Raw genomic sequence first — 16,473 nt, 5'->3', positions numbered from 1 at the left:
AGAGGATGGTCTGGGCTGCTTCCCATGGTGGTCTCATCAGGTCCTAAGAGCAAGAGAGGGCAAACTGCGATATATGTAAGCACTTTTCAAGCCTCTGCTTGTGTCACGTTTGCTAATGCCCTATTGGCCAAAGCAAGTCACGTGGCCAAACCTAGAATCAAAGGGTGGAGAAGTACTTTTCATGGGCAGAGCATTGAAGTCACATCGTGGAAGGACATGCATACAGGGATGGTGGGCATTTTACGGCCATCCTTTTCTTGCCATTTCTCATAGTCCCGTTCTTGTATGAGATAACCCACCCGTTTAGCCCCGGCTAGTTAACCTTAACATGCAAGAAGAGGTGATGGGTGGACCTTCTAGGAGACTGAAATTTTCAAGTGTTATTGATTGACAGAGGAATGATCTTTTTTAATTTGGTTAGGTAATCGCTTAAGTAAAGAATTCTAAAAAGGTTTGTAAAATGGAATACAGTGTTTTTTTAGGGTCATGGATCACTAAGAATCTAATGAAAGCTATGAACCCCGCCCCACGCCCCATGCTGCCAGCGCATGTAAAAATATACATACAGCATTACTTAAAGTTATAGGGTGGAATGGATGGGTCTCAATTTAAGAACCTCTAAAAGAATATAGAGGTGTCTAAGGTATTGGTATTATTGAAGAAAATTGTCAAGATGGAGTTTTGATGGGATTATGAACAGCTGCTCGAAGAAAATACAAGTTAAATCAAGGCTTAGGCTTTAAGGAATGGGAATTTGAAGGACTAGCTTTATGTGAAGTGAATGTGTTTTCTTACAAGCACTTACACAAACTACTTTCATTCGAGCCAAGGTGGTGGATTCACTCTTATGGCGAATGGGTCTTTCTTTGTCATTAAGATGAGAAAGATGAAGAAAGTCGAGCTTGGTTTATGATACCTTTCTACCTTTCTTGATGTCCCCTCCGGGCTAGAATGGAAGGCCTTGGTGGGCAGAGGTTTGCAGTGCTATGAACTGTCAGGCTAGTCTGTTTCCTAGGGCTTCTCAGAAAATCCCAGGCATTCACTCCATGAGAGCAGCAATCCAAATCTCACAGTTGGTTATTTTTTTTAAGTAAGGTATTAAGATTTTGTGGTTAGCTAGCACACCAAAGGTAAGATATATAACCTAGTGCAGTTGTCCTTAGATCAGGTAACAGCATCGCAGTGATACAGGCTGGTCGTTCCGATGGCAGTGTCTGATGTCCTCTCTGCCTTCTGGGGGTAGCAGCTGTGCGGTGGGGCATACTTTGTGCTAATGAGGCGGAGCCCCAGATGAAACTTGAAAAACCTCTTTCATGCTTAATGGTCAGAAACGATCGGATTTTTAAATTGAAATAATTCCCCCAAGGAATTTAAAAGCAGTCAGTAACTCTGCAGGGAATCTGACTAGTGGCAAAAGAATTTATTCCCTTGCTGTATTTGTTCAGCCTCTGCTTTCGTCAGGTATTTTTCACACCTCAGGTACTGTGGTCCTAATTAGTTTATTCCTTTGGACAAAGACCAGGCAAAATAACAGAATCAACACTTGCTAAATTTTCTCATAGAAAAGAAGAAAAAAAAAAAAACCGGGGATGGGAGAGAGGAAATGTAGGTGGAATGTAGAAAATGCAGAAGGAACTAGGCTGAGGGCTGCAGAGTGATTGCTCAGTGGACTCGCTGAGGCTTCCCACCAAGTCTGAGCTCCTGATTCAGATTTAGGGAGGTGTGTCCTCAGGAGCCGTGGTTCTCTACAGCACTGCCACAGAGCCACTGTGGAATCTTGCTACAACTGTTGGTATAAAACAAGACAAAGAGAAAAATTAAATTGAAGTAGAACCTACGTAGATGAATAAATCCTAAGGGTATAGTTTTTTGATTTTACTTAAGTGTGAAACTTTCACCCACATTGACACAGAACTATGCTGTCCAATACAGTAGCTACTGTCCGAAGGTAGCTATTTAAATTAAGTAAAATAAATTCAGTTCCTTAGTCACAGTAGTCACATTTCAAGCATTTGATGGTCTCATGTGGCTGGTGGCTACCATATAGGACAGTGCAAATATAGACTGTTTCTCTCCTTGCATAGCTTTTATTCTCACCTCTACCACCATAGTTTAGTTTTGCCTGTTCTTGACCTTCATATGAAAAGCATTGTACACTGTATACTCTTTTGTGTCTGGGGAAAGCAAAATTTCCTTATTCTTGGAATTCTGGTTCTATGGATCATTCTCTGGATTATATATTCCCTCCCACTTAAAGATGCCTGGTACAGTGCCCTTGCTGGTCTAGTCCAGTGATTCTCCACCAGGTTAACTTTGTCCCTCAGGGGACATTTGACAATGTCTGGAACCATTTTTGGTCGTCACAGTTGAAGGGACACTAGTGGCATCTCATGGGTGGAGGCCAGGGATTCTGCTAAACATCCTGTAATACACAGGACCGCTCCCCACAACAAAGAATTATCTGGTCCCAGATGTCAACAGTGCTGACATCGAGAAACCCTAATCTTGTCCCATGGAAAACTCCACCTTGCAAGAGCTCTCAGCGTCAAGCACACAGTAGGTACCATACGATTATGGGTTGCTATCATTATTCAAGGAGTATATTATGGGCCTCATGTAGGCTTCAAGTGCTTTTTAAGACAAGCCAAAGGGCCCAACATTGAAATTTATGAAAATAGTTACTGTGTTAGAAAAGGGAGATTTAGGAGCAAAGTTTTATACTGTTAAAAACAAAAAACAGACTTAACCCAAATAAGAAATGGGTGAAAGATCTGAATCAACATTTGTCCAAAGAAGATATGGGATAGCCCAAAAGTATATGAAAAGATGTGCAACTTGATCACTCATTAGGGAAATACAAATCAAAACCACAATGATATTCCTCATCAAACCCACTAGAACAGCTGTAATCAGAAAGATATTAACAAGTGTTAGCAAGAATGTAGAGAAACTGGAACCCTCTCATATGGTGCTGATGGGAATGTAAAATGGTGCAGCCACTTTGGAAAACAATTAGGCAGATTCTTTAAAAGTTTAATGTAAACGTACATACAACGTAGCACTTCACCCGTAGGAATCTACCCAAGAGAAATGAAAATGTGTGTCCTCTTAAAGACTTGTACATGAATGTTCATAAGTAGCATTAGTCACAATAGCCAAAAAGTTAAAACAAACCAAATGTCTATCAACTAGTACACAATGGAATACTACTCAGCAGTGAAAAAAGCAACATGGATGAATCTTAGAAACAGTATGCTGCGTGAAAGAAGATAAAGTACTGTGTATTCTATTATTTCATTTGATGACTGTCCAGAAGAGGCAAATCTGTAGCAACACGTGGTAGAGCAGTGGTTGGGAGGAGAGGGGAAGGAAGGAAGGAGGTAGGAGGTAGATGGGATTGGGGGTTGACTGCAGGCAGGCTTAAGGGAAATTCTTGGGATGATGAAAAACTTCTAAAAATGAATTGTGGTAATGGTGGCGCAGCTTGAGGAATTTACTAAAAAATCATTGACTTGCAGAGTCATCACATAATTCTTAAAGACCAACTGGCTCAGGGATTATTTTTAAGGAAAATACTAATATTAGAATATATGTTAATCTAGAAAACCCACATGGGACACTTATCTAAAGACAAGTCATATTGCAGATATATTTAGATGTCATTCTTCATGTCCACAGGTACTGTTTTCATGTCATTGAACTCATACGAGAAGTGACTCCAGTGTGGTTCCTAGATCTGGTTTTAAATACATCAAATTAGACCAAGAGATTAATGTATGATTTCTAAATCCAGGTGGCTGATTTATTGCTACCAGCTACAAGTAAGAGAGGAGTGCCTAAAGAAGTATATCATTCCCCCTTTTTAAGAAACCTTCATCATAGCCCTTGGTGTCCTCTCCACAGCCCCCTTTCTACCAGCTGCCAGCATAGTGTGCTCAGAGAGCAAGGGGTGCCTTCTGAAGCATGTTTTTTCTCTTTTGTTACAGACAGTAAGGCTGCTCCTTGAGAGGCTGTATTCAGATCAAGCTGTCACAAACAAATAAGAATATGCTTACAGATGCTGAAAATCAAATCTCTTGCAGTAATTCAATATGCCAATTCTTAAAATGTTAACGGAATTCTCAATTCAACATTTTCAAAGATGATATTAAGGGCAAGAATTTCACATCTATGGTAGCACTTACGGAAGGGCATTTATAAATATGATGTCCATACCTATGAAGCTTACAAATTTGACAATGCTCAATAAAAGCTTTCAGAATCAAAAATAAAAAATAAAAAGAATATGCTTGCATTGGGGGTTGGTAGAGGGTTTGCTTACTTTTCTCTGTGCTTTCTTATCTAATAGGCTCTGGATTACTGCCACAGCAAGGGAATCATGCACAGGGATGTGAAACCTCACAATGTCATGATAGATCACCAACAGAAAAAGGTACCATTACAGCCAGGCAGTGAAAAACCTTTCATTGGAAGGCTTAGGGCCAATCAAAACTCTGGCCAGTACCTAGGTGGTTTCTGAAGACCCGTGCTGTTTTCTTTGGCAGACTTGTGATATTATTATTTCTCTAGTCTCCAGTGTTGGTTTCTCCTTTGCATAAGCATAGTACACAAGAAGAATAGACAGCTGACCCTGACTGTAGTCACTTGTTTACTTTGGTCATGATTTTCTGGAGGGCCTCAAGACAGAAACTACAGCTGGTGATTTTTACTTCCTTTCTTAATGACCCTCAAACCAACCTGCCTGGCCTTAAAAGTATACTCGGGTCCCTCCTATTTTCTGTTCTCAGTTCTGATTGTCCCTGACTGGTGAGTAAATGAATCAGCTAGTGTTAGATTAATGAAACGCTAGAGCAATGCTTCAATCCTGGAGTGGGGCACATGTCCCCAACCTTTTCTGTTAATGACTAGAGCTTATAATGAAAGCTATCAGTAATGAAGGGGGTATGTCAACACATGCAGCTGGTATGGAGGCAGAAGACAAGCTTAAGCTTTGTTGATCTGGAGAGAATGAAAAGCCAGGATCATTTAAAGTTTAAAAAAGAAAAAGCAAATAAGATTCCCAGTGCTCTGCTCTAGAAACGACCTCTTAGCAGTTGCTGAAAAGTGTATCTTTTCAGCCAGTGCACTTGCTAACATTTTTTATGTGGCCAAATAATTGTTGTCTAATTAGATGTGGCCTTGTTGTAAGACACAGGCATCTGGAGACACTCCTTTCACATGTTTTATTTCTGTCGTATTTATAGCTGCGACTGATAGACTGGGGTCTGGCGGAATTCTATCATCCCGCCCAGGAGTACAATGTCCGCGTAGCCTCCAGGTACTTCAAGGGACCAGAGCTCCTTGTGGACTATCAGGTAAAATGTCAGTGAAGCACCTCTGGGTTCTTTTTACCTTTGCTTAGGGCTTTTCCTGGCTTTTTCTTTTTCCTGGTTTTTATTTAGTCAATTTGGATACATTTAAAATCCAGTCTTGGCTACAAAAGGTATGTATCCAGGATCATTGTAGATGATCTTGGTTCCCGGGGAGACAATTTAGGAAAAAACAGCTACAGAACTGGGCCTACATTCCATCCACGACCTCACTACTTTTTGGGAAAAGGTTTGCCACCTTTTGGGTACCATTCCCAGGAATCTGTCACCTGGCTCAAGAAGTTAGACTTGGGACTTCCCTGGTGGCGCAGTGGTTAAGAATCCACCTGCCAATGCAGGAGACAAGGGTTCCATCCCTGGTCCACGAAGATCCCACATGCCGCGAAGCACCTAAGCCCGTGTGCCACAACCACTGAGCCTGCGCTTTAGAGCTCGTGAGCCACAACTACTGAGCCCACGTGCCACAACTACTGAAGCCCGCGCACCTAGAGCCTATGCTCCACAACAAGAGAAGCCACCACAGTGAGAGGACCGCGTACGAAAACGAAGAGTAGCCCCCACTCGCTGCAACTAGAGAAAGTCTGCACACAGCAATGAAGACTCAATGCAGCCAATAAATAAAATAAAATAAAATCCAGTCTTTATTCTACCCCAAAATGATAATTATGGACTTTACTCAGCCACTTTTTTTTTTTTTGAATTTTAAAATATCTGAAGAGGTCAACTGAAGACTAGAAACCTAGAAACTCAGATCAGAAAAATGACATTTGTAACACCCTTGACTGACTGGTTGTCTTTATTTCCTCAGATGTATGATTATAGCCTGGATATGTGGAGTTTGGGCTGTATGTTAGCGAGCATGATCTTTCGAAAGGAGCCCTTCTTTCATGGACAGGATAACTATGACCAGGTAAGCAAACATCATCTGGCTCCTATCCATTTGGGGGCAGATGCCAAGAAAATATAGCATCTTGATAGGGATGCTGTTGTTGAGCCACTAAATATCATCCAGTATCTGCATATAAGCTTTACTTCAGGGTAAAGAGTTTCACAAAATCTTGTCTGTGGTCCCCAAAGATAGAGACAGATAGTGTGCTGTGTTATGCCCAACTTCCAAATTGTGTCTATGAGGAAGTCAGGTACCTCCTTGTCTAATAGAACAAGATTCTAGTCATTAGGGACTTCACTGGTGGTGCAGTGGTTAAGAATCCGCCTGCCAATACAGGGGACATGGGTTTGAGCCCTGGTCTGGGAAGATCCCACATGCTGTGGAGCAACTAAGCCCATGTGCCACAACTACTGAGCCTGCGCTCTAGAGCCCGAGAGCCACGACTACTGAAGCCCACGTGCCTAGAGCCCATGCTCCACAACAAGAGAAGCCACCACAATGAGAAGCTCATGCACTGCAATGAAGAGTAGCCCCCCCTCGCTGCAACTGGAGAAAGTCTGAGCACAGCAACAAAGACCCAACGCAGCCAAAAATAAATAAATTTATTTATTTATTTATTAAAAAAAAAAGATTCTAGTCATTAGGTTTTATGCTCCCATAATCATCAGCCTCTAGAATATTATCGTCATAAGTTGTGTTATCATTTTAAAGGCATTTTCGAAATTTGCATTCATGTGAACTTCATATCTGTGAGTCTGCTGCCTGTCCACCCTGGGCTCAGAACTGTGTCTGTTCCCTGGAAATTTAGTGATGTGGGAGTCTCCTAATTCTTTGGTCCAGCATCCCCGCGGGCTGTGCTCAGTAATTTGGTCAGTTTGTTTTGTGTTTCAGCTTGTTCGCATTGCCAAGGTTCTGGGTACAGATGAGCTGTATGGGTATCTGAAGAAGTATCACATAGACCTAGATCCGCACTTCAACGATATCCTGGGACAGTAAGTAAGAGAGAGAAAGAAAGAGGGTCTTAATTTACCCAATTCAGAAGTGAAAAGGTTAGCTGAAATCACTTTCTAAAGCTCTTTCTCCTTTCTAATTATATCAAAATTGAAATATTCTTTTTTTTTCCCCATATATATTTTTTAACTTGAGAAATTTGGGCATTGTTTACATGTGTCTTCTAATCATTTTACTTCTCTAAGTGATAACCTGTTTATCAATAGAAAATGGAAGACAAAATCATGCTACAGAAAAAAGCTTTCTGGAACAGCATATGGCTTATTTTAATGGAAAATCTTAGAAAGCGTGATTCTTCTTTGAATAAGAGATTTGTAGTTTCTTCTTGTTCTGTGTAATGGATTTTCTGTAAGGGAGCAAATTTTAAAGCATATTTTCAGGTACAGTACAATAGTGTTGAAAAGTAAATGTTGTGTTGACAATTTTCAGACAGCAATTTTATGGGACCTCCATGTTTCTGAGGCTAGCTCTTTAAATATATCTGCTGAACAATAAAGATTACTCAGCTACCTCCGTGCCTCACCCAGAATTGACTAAAAGTCTGGGGCGTAAAAAATTATCTAGAAAGGTTCTACAAAGTTCAAATCAGATGCAGACATTATAATTAATTCTATGTAGCAGTCACAGAGCACTGTTTTGTTTGAGGATGCTGTGATCATAACTATGGGGGTGGGGTGGGACAGGTAACATTAAGAATGAGATTTAGGGCCTCCCTGGTGGCGCAGTGGTTGAGAGTCCGCCTGCCGATGCAGGGGATACGGGTTCGTGCCCCGATCTGGGAGGATCCCATATGCCGCGGAGTGGCTGGGCCCGTGAGCCATGGCCGCTGGGCCTGCGCATCCGGAGCCTGTGCTCCGCAACGGGAGAGGCCACAACAGTGAGAGGCCCGCATACCGCAAAAAGAAAAAAAAAAAAAAAAGAATGAGATTTAATGAGCTTGTAATCAACACAGTGTTCTAAGACTTTGTTGGCTTTAACCCTAATATGTAAGGATTCTTGCTGAATTTAATCTTAGAATACCAATGCTTTCCTTTTCTTCTCAGACATTCACGGAAACGCTGGGAAAATTTTATCCATAGTGAGAACAGACACCTCGTCAGCCCTGAGGCCCTAGATCTTCTGGACAAACTTCTGCGATATGACCATCAACAGAGACTGACTGCCAAAGAGGCCATGGAGCACCCATACTTCTGTGAGTTTCCAGGGGCCTGATTTGTCAAAGGGAAATTCTTCTACTCTTTATCTTTGAGGCCAGACAAGAGAATTCTGGGTATTTGGATGAATCATGCTTGGGATTTGGCCTCATTAGTTCGACTCTTGAAACAGCTCTTCAGATCTGTTTCTAGATGCCCAAAGGTGTTTGCTTGTTCACTGTAGTTCCCTTGAGTCTGATCTGTTTGACCATTGCCCATGACCCTGAGTTGATAGATGACAAGTATCTAAAGTTTTGTTTTCAAATATATACATTTGTGTGGAAACCTAATCAAAGATTTTTTCCCCCTCAAAAAAAAAAGTGATTTGTTGAAAGTAGTAAGGTGACCATAGCATATTTTTAAAGAAGGAAATAAGATAAATAAACACAAGGAATTTGAGGAAAGGAAAGCAGGTATGGAAGGACCTCACTAAAATCCTATCTGAATTACAGACTTCTTAGGTCTCACTTTAAAGTATGTGTGTATATTCAGTTTATGTGGTTGCTTATCGGTCTGCGTGCGTTATGGTTCTCCCCACTGATAAAGTATGCCCCAGACTTTCCTCTCATTATAGGCAGTGTGAGGTCATTTAGTCCAGTCACAGAGGAGACTGAGAGTGAGGGGGGTTAAGTGATCTGTCTCAGTTTTCTGTTTGAAGTGAGATGAGAACTTTCAGCCTATCTCTTGCTTGACCAATACGCTCTTTCCTTCTCCTTTTTTTCCTCTCTGGAGATTTAACTAAACCTTGCCTGAAGAATACATTGCTCTGTGGTCTTGAGCCTGGTAACCCATAAGTATTAGTAGACAGCAGATTTAAAAGGTGTTACCCTTCATTCTTCCAGACCTCAGACAAGTGTAAATGGATGTCTTTCTGTCACAGAAAGCTATTTTTACACTCTTGAGTTTGACTGAATTAAGAACACTGATGTTTATATTATGCAAATCATGATCTGTCTACTTTTCCAAATACATATTATACTTCTATAAAAAAATTTTTATTCTGTTGCTTAAAATCGATAGTTCTTCTAATAGCTCTTTTTATTCACCCTTTCCTCCGAAGTGTTTATTATCTATCGCACATACTTTGAAGAAATGGGAGTTGGATATGATGTTAGTATTCAAGGAAAAACAACACATAAGAAAATCAGTAGAAATTCTGAACAGTGGGAAATGGGTGTTTCTGTGCCTCTCTTTTCCCTGAGTCTTAGCAGTTGAACTTGTACTCTGAAGAGGTAGGCGAGTTGATTGTGAGAGCATTTCCCCCTGATCATTTCTCAGTGTCTGTAATTTCTGTTGCCCTCCTGACCCTGACTTCCCGGTAGCCTGTGTCTCTATCTCACTGTGGAAGAAGTTTGGGTCTGTTACGGTGTTCTCCCCTGGCACTGGCCAGCCCTGCCTCTGCTGACTGTCCCCCTGTTTGCTTGCAGACCCCGTGGTGAAGGAGCAGTCCCAGCCTTGTGCAGATAATGCTGTACTTTCCAGCGGTCTCACGGCGGCCCGATGAAGACTGGAAAGCGACGGGTAATGCGGCATTGATGCTTGCCAATAAAACCAACCAACCAAACACAAACCTTGAAGGAAAACTACAGTGTGATAAAAAGAAATTCTAGCCATTCCTTCTAAACGCAAAGAAGAGTAAAGACCTAAAAGTCTGTCAAAAAGAAAGAAACTCCCCAGCACTAGTCTACAGGGAACTGCTGTTTGGCAGCCTGACGATGCACATAGTTGGGTATCTGAGGGGACTTTCCCTTTGGAATGCATGGGAGATGAGAGACTCGGAGTTGTTGTACATTTACCTTTATTTAACAGGAGACCACTGTTGAATTAACCTGTTCAAGTCAACAAGCTCTGAATATCTGACTTCCTATCTATTCCACTGTGGTCTGGGTTTCCTTTGGTGAGATTCAGGCTCAAGTTTTAGCAAAATGTCAGCAGTCTATAGTGACACACCAGCCTCATTCACGAAAAGGAGATACTAAAACAGTGACAGTATTTTTTTTCTAAGCTCTTTTACAAATTCATGTTTTATGTATTTTTTTTTTTCTTTTTAATGACATGAGCTCTCTGGGAAATGTACCTCATCCCTGCAGTTTTCTTCTAAGTGTATTCATTTGGGAGCAAACTGCAGTCACTCTCACAGGAGTCCCCTTTGATGTCAGGAGGCATCGCTTTAAACCTTCTGATGCCATGGACAGGTCCATCTGTCTCATAAAAAGTTAGATGCGGGCTTCCCTGGTGGCGCAGTGGTTGAGAGTCCGCCTGCCGATGCAGGGGACACGGGTTCGTGCCCCGGTCCAGGAAGATCCCACATGCCGCAGAGCAGCTGGGCCCGTGAGCCATGGCCGCTGAGCCTGCGTGTCTGGAGCCTGTGCTCCGCAACGGGAGAGGCCACAACAGTGAGAGGCCCATGTACCGCAAAAAAAAAAAAAAAAAAAGTTGGATGCTAAGTGCATAACTTGGAGCTCAGTGTAACCTTTGTTGATTTGCCTAACCATAAAATCTTGTTGCTATTTTTTTCATGTAGCTTTTTTTTCCAGCCTCTTAAGGAAAACTTCATTTCCCAGCACATCCCTGTGTGTGCACCTATTTTAACGCATGTCTCTGAAACAAAGACTTTTTGTTCACAACCATAACTAAAGCTGGAAAGTCAGTCTTCAGGGAGGTCAGGGAGGGAGAAAGAAAAGCATCCTTATTAGAATTTATTCAGGAAAGACGGATTGGGTGGGAATAAAACAAGTACTCCCCTCCCATGCTTTACCCCTTTTTATCCCCATGAGAAACAGTTTCCCTCTGTAATCAGGGTAATCTGCGTTTTTAAGCTCTGGTAGGTAATACATGAATGTGTTGGCAGAGAGAAGTCTTTCTCGCGTGCAGGGACTGGAGTTGTGTGGGCAGGGCCACCCACCGATAACCCAAGCGACCAGAGAGAGTAGCATACAAGGGACTTGGGGAAAGGAGTGGAGCTGCTGGGGCAAGTATCAAAGCTTGGGATCCATCGTGCTGGCCTTCACGTTAGCAAAGGAAACTATATTTTGTTTAAGAAAATAAAAAAAAAATAGAGCTGATATCACTCTGGGGATTTGTCATCAACATGGTTTACAAGCAGTCCCCTGACCCCAGCTGCAGGGCCATGCTACAGCTGTGGTGACCTCTCACACTAGGCTGGAGCTCTACCACCACATCACACTTTAGGATTTCTTTATTACTATTTAATAATGCCATACATTTTTATAAGGTTAGGTTGTTTGAAAACATCTGTTTACATTCCATATCCCAATAAAATCATATTGGTATCGGTAGCAGGTCCTATCTCTAAATGTAGATTCTATTTTTGTCGTTTGGTCAGTGGGAACTTCAAATAAAACAAGATCCCAAAGCCAGGAAATGCATTCAGTTAAGGTTCTCATACCAATGCTACCTGCCTTCATTGCACATTCTGTATGTTAATGTATACATTTGTTCTACCTGAAAATCAAAAACAAGACAGGAGCTCTTGGGTGAACCTATATTGATATGTCAGGCAGCAAAACTCAGTGTTTGGGATTATCAAAAGCCTTCTAATGTGCCCTTCTAGGCAACATCGAACTGTTGGTTATTATTTATCAGGGAGATGTGCCACTGTGTGTCTTTCCTGCCCCACCCATCTCCTCCTTTGTCACCCATTCCCTCCCCCCACCCTTCGTGGTTTGTTTTTTTTAATTGCCGGTCTGGACCAGGCAGAGGAAGCCTACTGGAGGGTCTTGGTGAAGTAGTAACCCCGCTTCTTTCTCTTGGGTCCCCCCAGAGGCAGTAAAAGCAGCTGGAGAAGAGTCAGGTGACTGACTTCTGTCTCTCCTCTGGTCATGATGTAGTAGGTGCAAACACAGCTCACCTGCCTGTCCTTGGGTTCTGTGACTGCAGCTTGGCAAAGGAGTAATTCTTCCATTTTATGCGTACAGTTTACTTTTCCACCACCTATACTTTTTACCTCTCTTCATGCCTTAGACATATAGAATAACTGAGTTTAAAATGCTCACTCCTTTCTGAGTCTGGTCTTGACACCCAACTTCTGGCTGACTGACTGTGGATGGTTCTTTCCCAAACTGAACTGAGTCTCGTCCAGACCTTTCCTCTTTTACCTATCTCCAAAACCATTTTGTGTCCAGATGGACCTAGCTCCCCTGAGATTTTAGAGTATTTACCTGGGTTAGGCAGTCTTGGAGAGTTCCAAAAGAGGGATGAGAGCGTGCGTGTGTGTGAGTGAGTCTAATCTTATATTTAGACAAAGCTGTGGTAGATTTACCCACCCAATATCCTTTTCGGTTAGCATATTATTTCTTAAATTCATCTCAGTAATTTTCATTAGACATTTTGTTTGCTTCATTACCTTGTAACAGGTTAAAAGTGCCTATGATAAGGACCTATTATTTCCTAAAGAAAAGCAAAAAAATGTGGGGAACAGGGTAGTGTTACACTGTCATCTCAGGTACTGCCTGTGTTCAAGAACATAGACCCAGTATGGTGAGAACGGAAGGTTCCCGTGCCAAATACAGATCGGTGTATCAGAGGTCATTGGCCACAGGTGAGCATAACTGCAAGGTTTTGCTTCAGCTGAGAAATCCCATGGCGAGAGCAGAACTGATGAAGTGCAAATATTTTCATCAGGTTTGCTTGCAGTTCACTCTCCCCGTGATCCTGTCATCTGGCCTGCCCCTGTCCTATCCTAGCCCCGTGGTAAGTGACCAGGTGGGAGAAGCCAATGAGTGTATAACGCAGACCAAGCATTCCCGGGTCATCTTACCACTTAGAGGAGTGCCAGAGCCAGTTCTGTGAGGCACGTGAACATCAGTCACTCTGCTGGGTCTCCTCACAGGCATTCTCCGAGGCTCAAAGCATATGTATTCCCTTGCAGAGAAGGAAGGTGCTCTCCAACTGATTGATTAGAGGAGACGGAAGAGCTTATAATCCTTGGGGGTAGGGAGAGAGGACAGGAGAGGGGGCTGTTAAAAGAAGAAAGGGAATCAGTAAAAACAGTTGAAAGGTAGATCTTGAGGTGGGGGAACATGACTTCTTGAGGGAAGAAAGCAAGGGAGCACAAAGTTCAAGTTCTGGAACGTGCCCTGAGTTCTGGAACGCCCCCAGGATTGGTTCCAGTGGGACTGCAAGGTGGTGCTCTTGAGGCAGATGCTGAGTCCCAGAGAGAGCCAGCCCATGGCCGTGGGTCTCAGTCTGCGTCTACTCAGGGAAATGACTTAGCTTCTCCCAGGTGCTGCTTTGATGAGGATGGAAGCAAAATTATTTTGGGACACAAACAATTGGAAGAATTTTTATATATGCATTGAAATGGATCTGAGAGAGCCCCGTTGACAGTCTCCTTTAATGCCAGTTCAGATTAATGATTCGTTTAGGAACCTGTGTTACTGCATGAGCACTCACAGGAAAAAGCAATCTTCCCTCCTACAAATTAACAGGAGTGGATAGTAACTGATCAGAGTCAAGGCCATTGAGATATAAACCCGAAAGCAAAAGCAGGGTCCATATGAGCACACAAGAAGCCAAAGTTTGTCAGTGAGCTTAATAAATCTAAGACTGAGTGACATCTTGCCATTAAAACTAACCCCAGGGTGGGGATGAGGGGAGGGGAGGTGGCGAGGAAACATCTGGCTTAAAAAAACCAGTGATAACATACGCTTTGGAGCTATGTGGATGTGTCAGTGAAAATGACCCCAACCAGGTATTGTAGAGGCAGGGAGAAGTGATGTTATGGGATTATACAGGTGATGCATACTTTTGTGTAGAGAATCAACAATGTGCTACAAATGTGATACTTAATCCTGAACTGCATGTATTGGGGATTGTTTTTTTTTTTTTTTTTTTAAATCATTGAATCAATAAATTAACAGTTTTTCACTTGCTGGCTTTTCTTGCTGTAAATGGTGACTAAGAGGTTGGGACAGAAATCTTGACACCCAGTGGAAAGCTTGGATAAATCTTCAAGAACCATGGAGCCGACTATTTTCTTCTGTTTGCAGAAAAGCAACACTGCCTGGGTTGTGATCCTTTACTAATGACTACTTCAGACACAATTGACCACCTCTTTGTATCACTGGATGACTGATGTATGATTTATGTGCTGCTGCCCTTTAGAGGAAAGAAAAATGCCATGTTAAATCCTGTTTTCATAAATAAAAATGTTGATGATCACCAGCATGTTGAGAATCACCAGCCTTCCCAAGTGGGAGACAAGCCACTGCTATGAGGACCTTAAACTTGTATTTCCTGTCTCTTGGGGGAGAGGAGGAATAAACCTTGAACTGTGAAGTTGTGTGGGTGGGCGGTTGCAGTTAATCACCTTGGTGTGAAGACTTGACTAGCAGAAGTGGTGGGACTAGGGTGGTGTGGGGATTGTTTCTTGGTACTTGCTTCTGAATTGTACCACTCAGAACCTGTCAATCCTGCTTGGAATTGACCATTTCATTGCACAGCTTTACCTTGTGGCAGCATGTTCTGCATTTATGAAAAGCGCTCCCCAGCCCCACTTCTTGCAACACAAGTGGGCACACGCCATTGTTTGGCAGATGGTGGAGTCTTTCATCAGTGCGCTTGCTTCTCACTGATCCCTCTGTGGAGTGGGATGCTTGAAAATCATCTACTGAAGAGTCATTTCTTAACCTTGCGTACCATGCAGCCTTTCTCAAATACTAAGCAGTAGAACCCTTCCTGTACCCAAAGAAAGTTTGGGTCATGAAATGTTTCTGTGTGACAGCTTCCCAGATACATTGTCCTTTCTGTCGGTACCCTGCTGTGGCACCATTCTGAGCTGCTGCTTCTAGAGTTCTGCTGGAATCTCACAACCCACAACGCTGTGCTGGACATGGAAGGAGGAACGAGGTTTTCCGGCCATGCCAGACAGCTCCTTCCAGGGGGGAGTTAAAAATATTTGAGCTCCGTTTTTGCTCTTTATTAGTGAACTGGGCCCTTTCCCTCTGTAAATACAGTCATCTGATTCTTGGTCCCAAGACATAAGTAAGTTAGTTCAGGTCTGATGGGTATCTGGAGCTGGGCTGCTGAACCTGCAGCTTGGCTTACACAGAATAGACGAGGCATTGGTGCTTCTAGATCAGCATCCTGGACCCGAGAAAAGGGGAGGGACTCGGTCACAGTAAGGCTGGGACCAAGACTACCTCTGTAAGTGGTGATCAGAAGAGGAAGAAAAAGGGTGCTATTTGAAACCTGAAGCTGGTCAGTTCTTCCCTGGTTTTCCACAAAGTGCCATGGGAAAGTCAGGCTTGTATACCATTCCCAGTGCTCCCCAAGAGAAGGGAGCCACACGCCAGTGGAGGCCTGTCCTCACTCCGGGTCAGAATGATTAATGCCATCTTTCCCCTCCTCCCATCTCTCTCCCCAGGTCTGTTGCGGTTCCTCCCACTTTTCCATAAGCAGAACAAGAACCAAATCAAACGTCTTAACGTGTGTAGAGAGATCACGTTCCGTGAGCAGACACAAAACGGTGGCAGGTTTGGCGAGCACGAACTAGACCAGCCGAAGGGCAGCCCACCACCGTATATCAAACCTCACTTCTGAATGTAAAAGGTTCACACGCCTTTGGCTTCCTGTTGACTTCCTCCTGACCCAGAAAGCATGGGAAATGTGAAGGGTATGCGAAATGGTTGTTGGTTACTGTTGCTCCCCCGCGCCCCTGGCTCATCCCCGTGGCCGCCTGTTTTTTCCAGCAGACCATGTTAACTAGCTGACCACAGACTCCAGTGGGGGCACGGGGCGTATATGGCATGATGGGCGGTTACATATAATTTTAAAAGTATATATTATTGAATAAAAGGTTTTAAAAGAAATGTATGGAGAGTTTTCAGTGTGGAAGGGGCCATTAAACGAGACCTGTGGCCACAGAAGACAGAGAAGAGCATTTGAGCCAGGTTCTAGCCAGAGGGAAGAGGGCCAGTCCCAGAGGTGAGGAGGGCCATTTCCAGGACGCCCTTGACAGAGATGAGAAGTTGAAGAGGTATGTGAACCA

General features: G+C 43.0%; 1 protein-coding gene across 2 annotated transcripts in view; it reads left to right on the top strand.

Annotated features, from left to right (window-relative positions):
• The window catches only part of CSNK2A2 (casein kinase 2 alpha 2), a 38,871-nt gene extending 22,618 nt beyond the window's left edge, over window positions 1-16,253 (top strand). Inside the window, exons 6-12 of one of the 2 annotated variants that reach the window (XM_060083883.1) lie at window positions 4,349-4,432; window positions 5,244-5,354; window positions 6,178-6,279; window positions 7,150-7,250; window positions 8,313-8,461; window positions 9,890-9,983; window positions 15,850-16,253. In XM_060083883.1, coding sequence (XP_059939866.1) covers window positions 4,349-4,432; window positions 5,244-5,354; window positions 6,178-6,279; window positions 7,150-7,250; window positions 8,313-8,461; window positions 9,890-9,966 — 624 coding nt within the window. In that variant the 3' untranslated portion in view covers window positions 9,967-9,983; window positions 15,850-16,253. Of the gene's footprint in view, window positions 1-4,348; window positions 4,433-5,243; window positions 5,355-6,177; window positions 6,280-7,149; window positions 7,251-8,312; window positions 8,462-9,889; window positions 11,530-15,849 lie in introns of those variants that run through there. The other variant, XM_060083882.1, reaches the window with a different exon arrangement.
• Window positions 16,254-16,473: the final 220 nt, after the last annotated feature.

Source organism: Mesoplodon densirostris, chromosome 19 (assembly GCF_025265405.1).
Source record: "Mesoplodon densirostris isolate mMesDen1 chromosome 19, mMesDen1 primary haplotype, whole genome shotgun sequence".
Lineage (NCBI taxonomy): Eukaryota > Metazoa > Chordata > Mammalia > Artiodactyla > Ziphiidae > Mesoplodon > Mesoplodon densirostris.
Note: the sequence above shows the minus strand (reverse complement) of the source record. Positions and strands in the feature narration are given on the sequence as shown.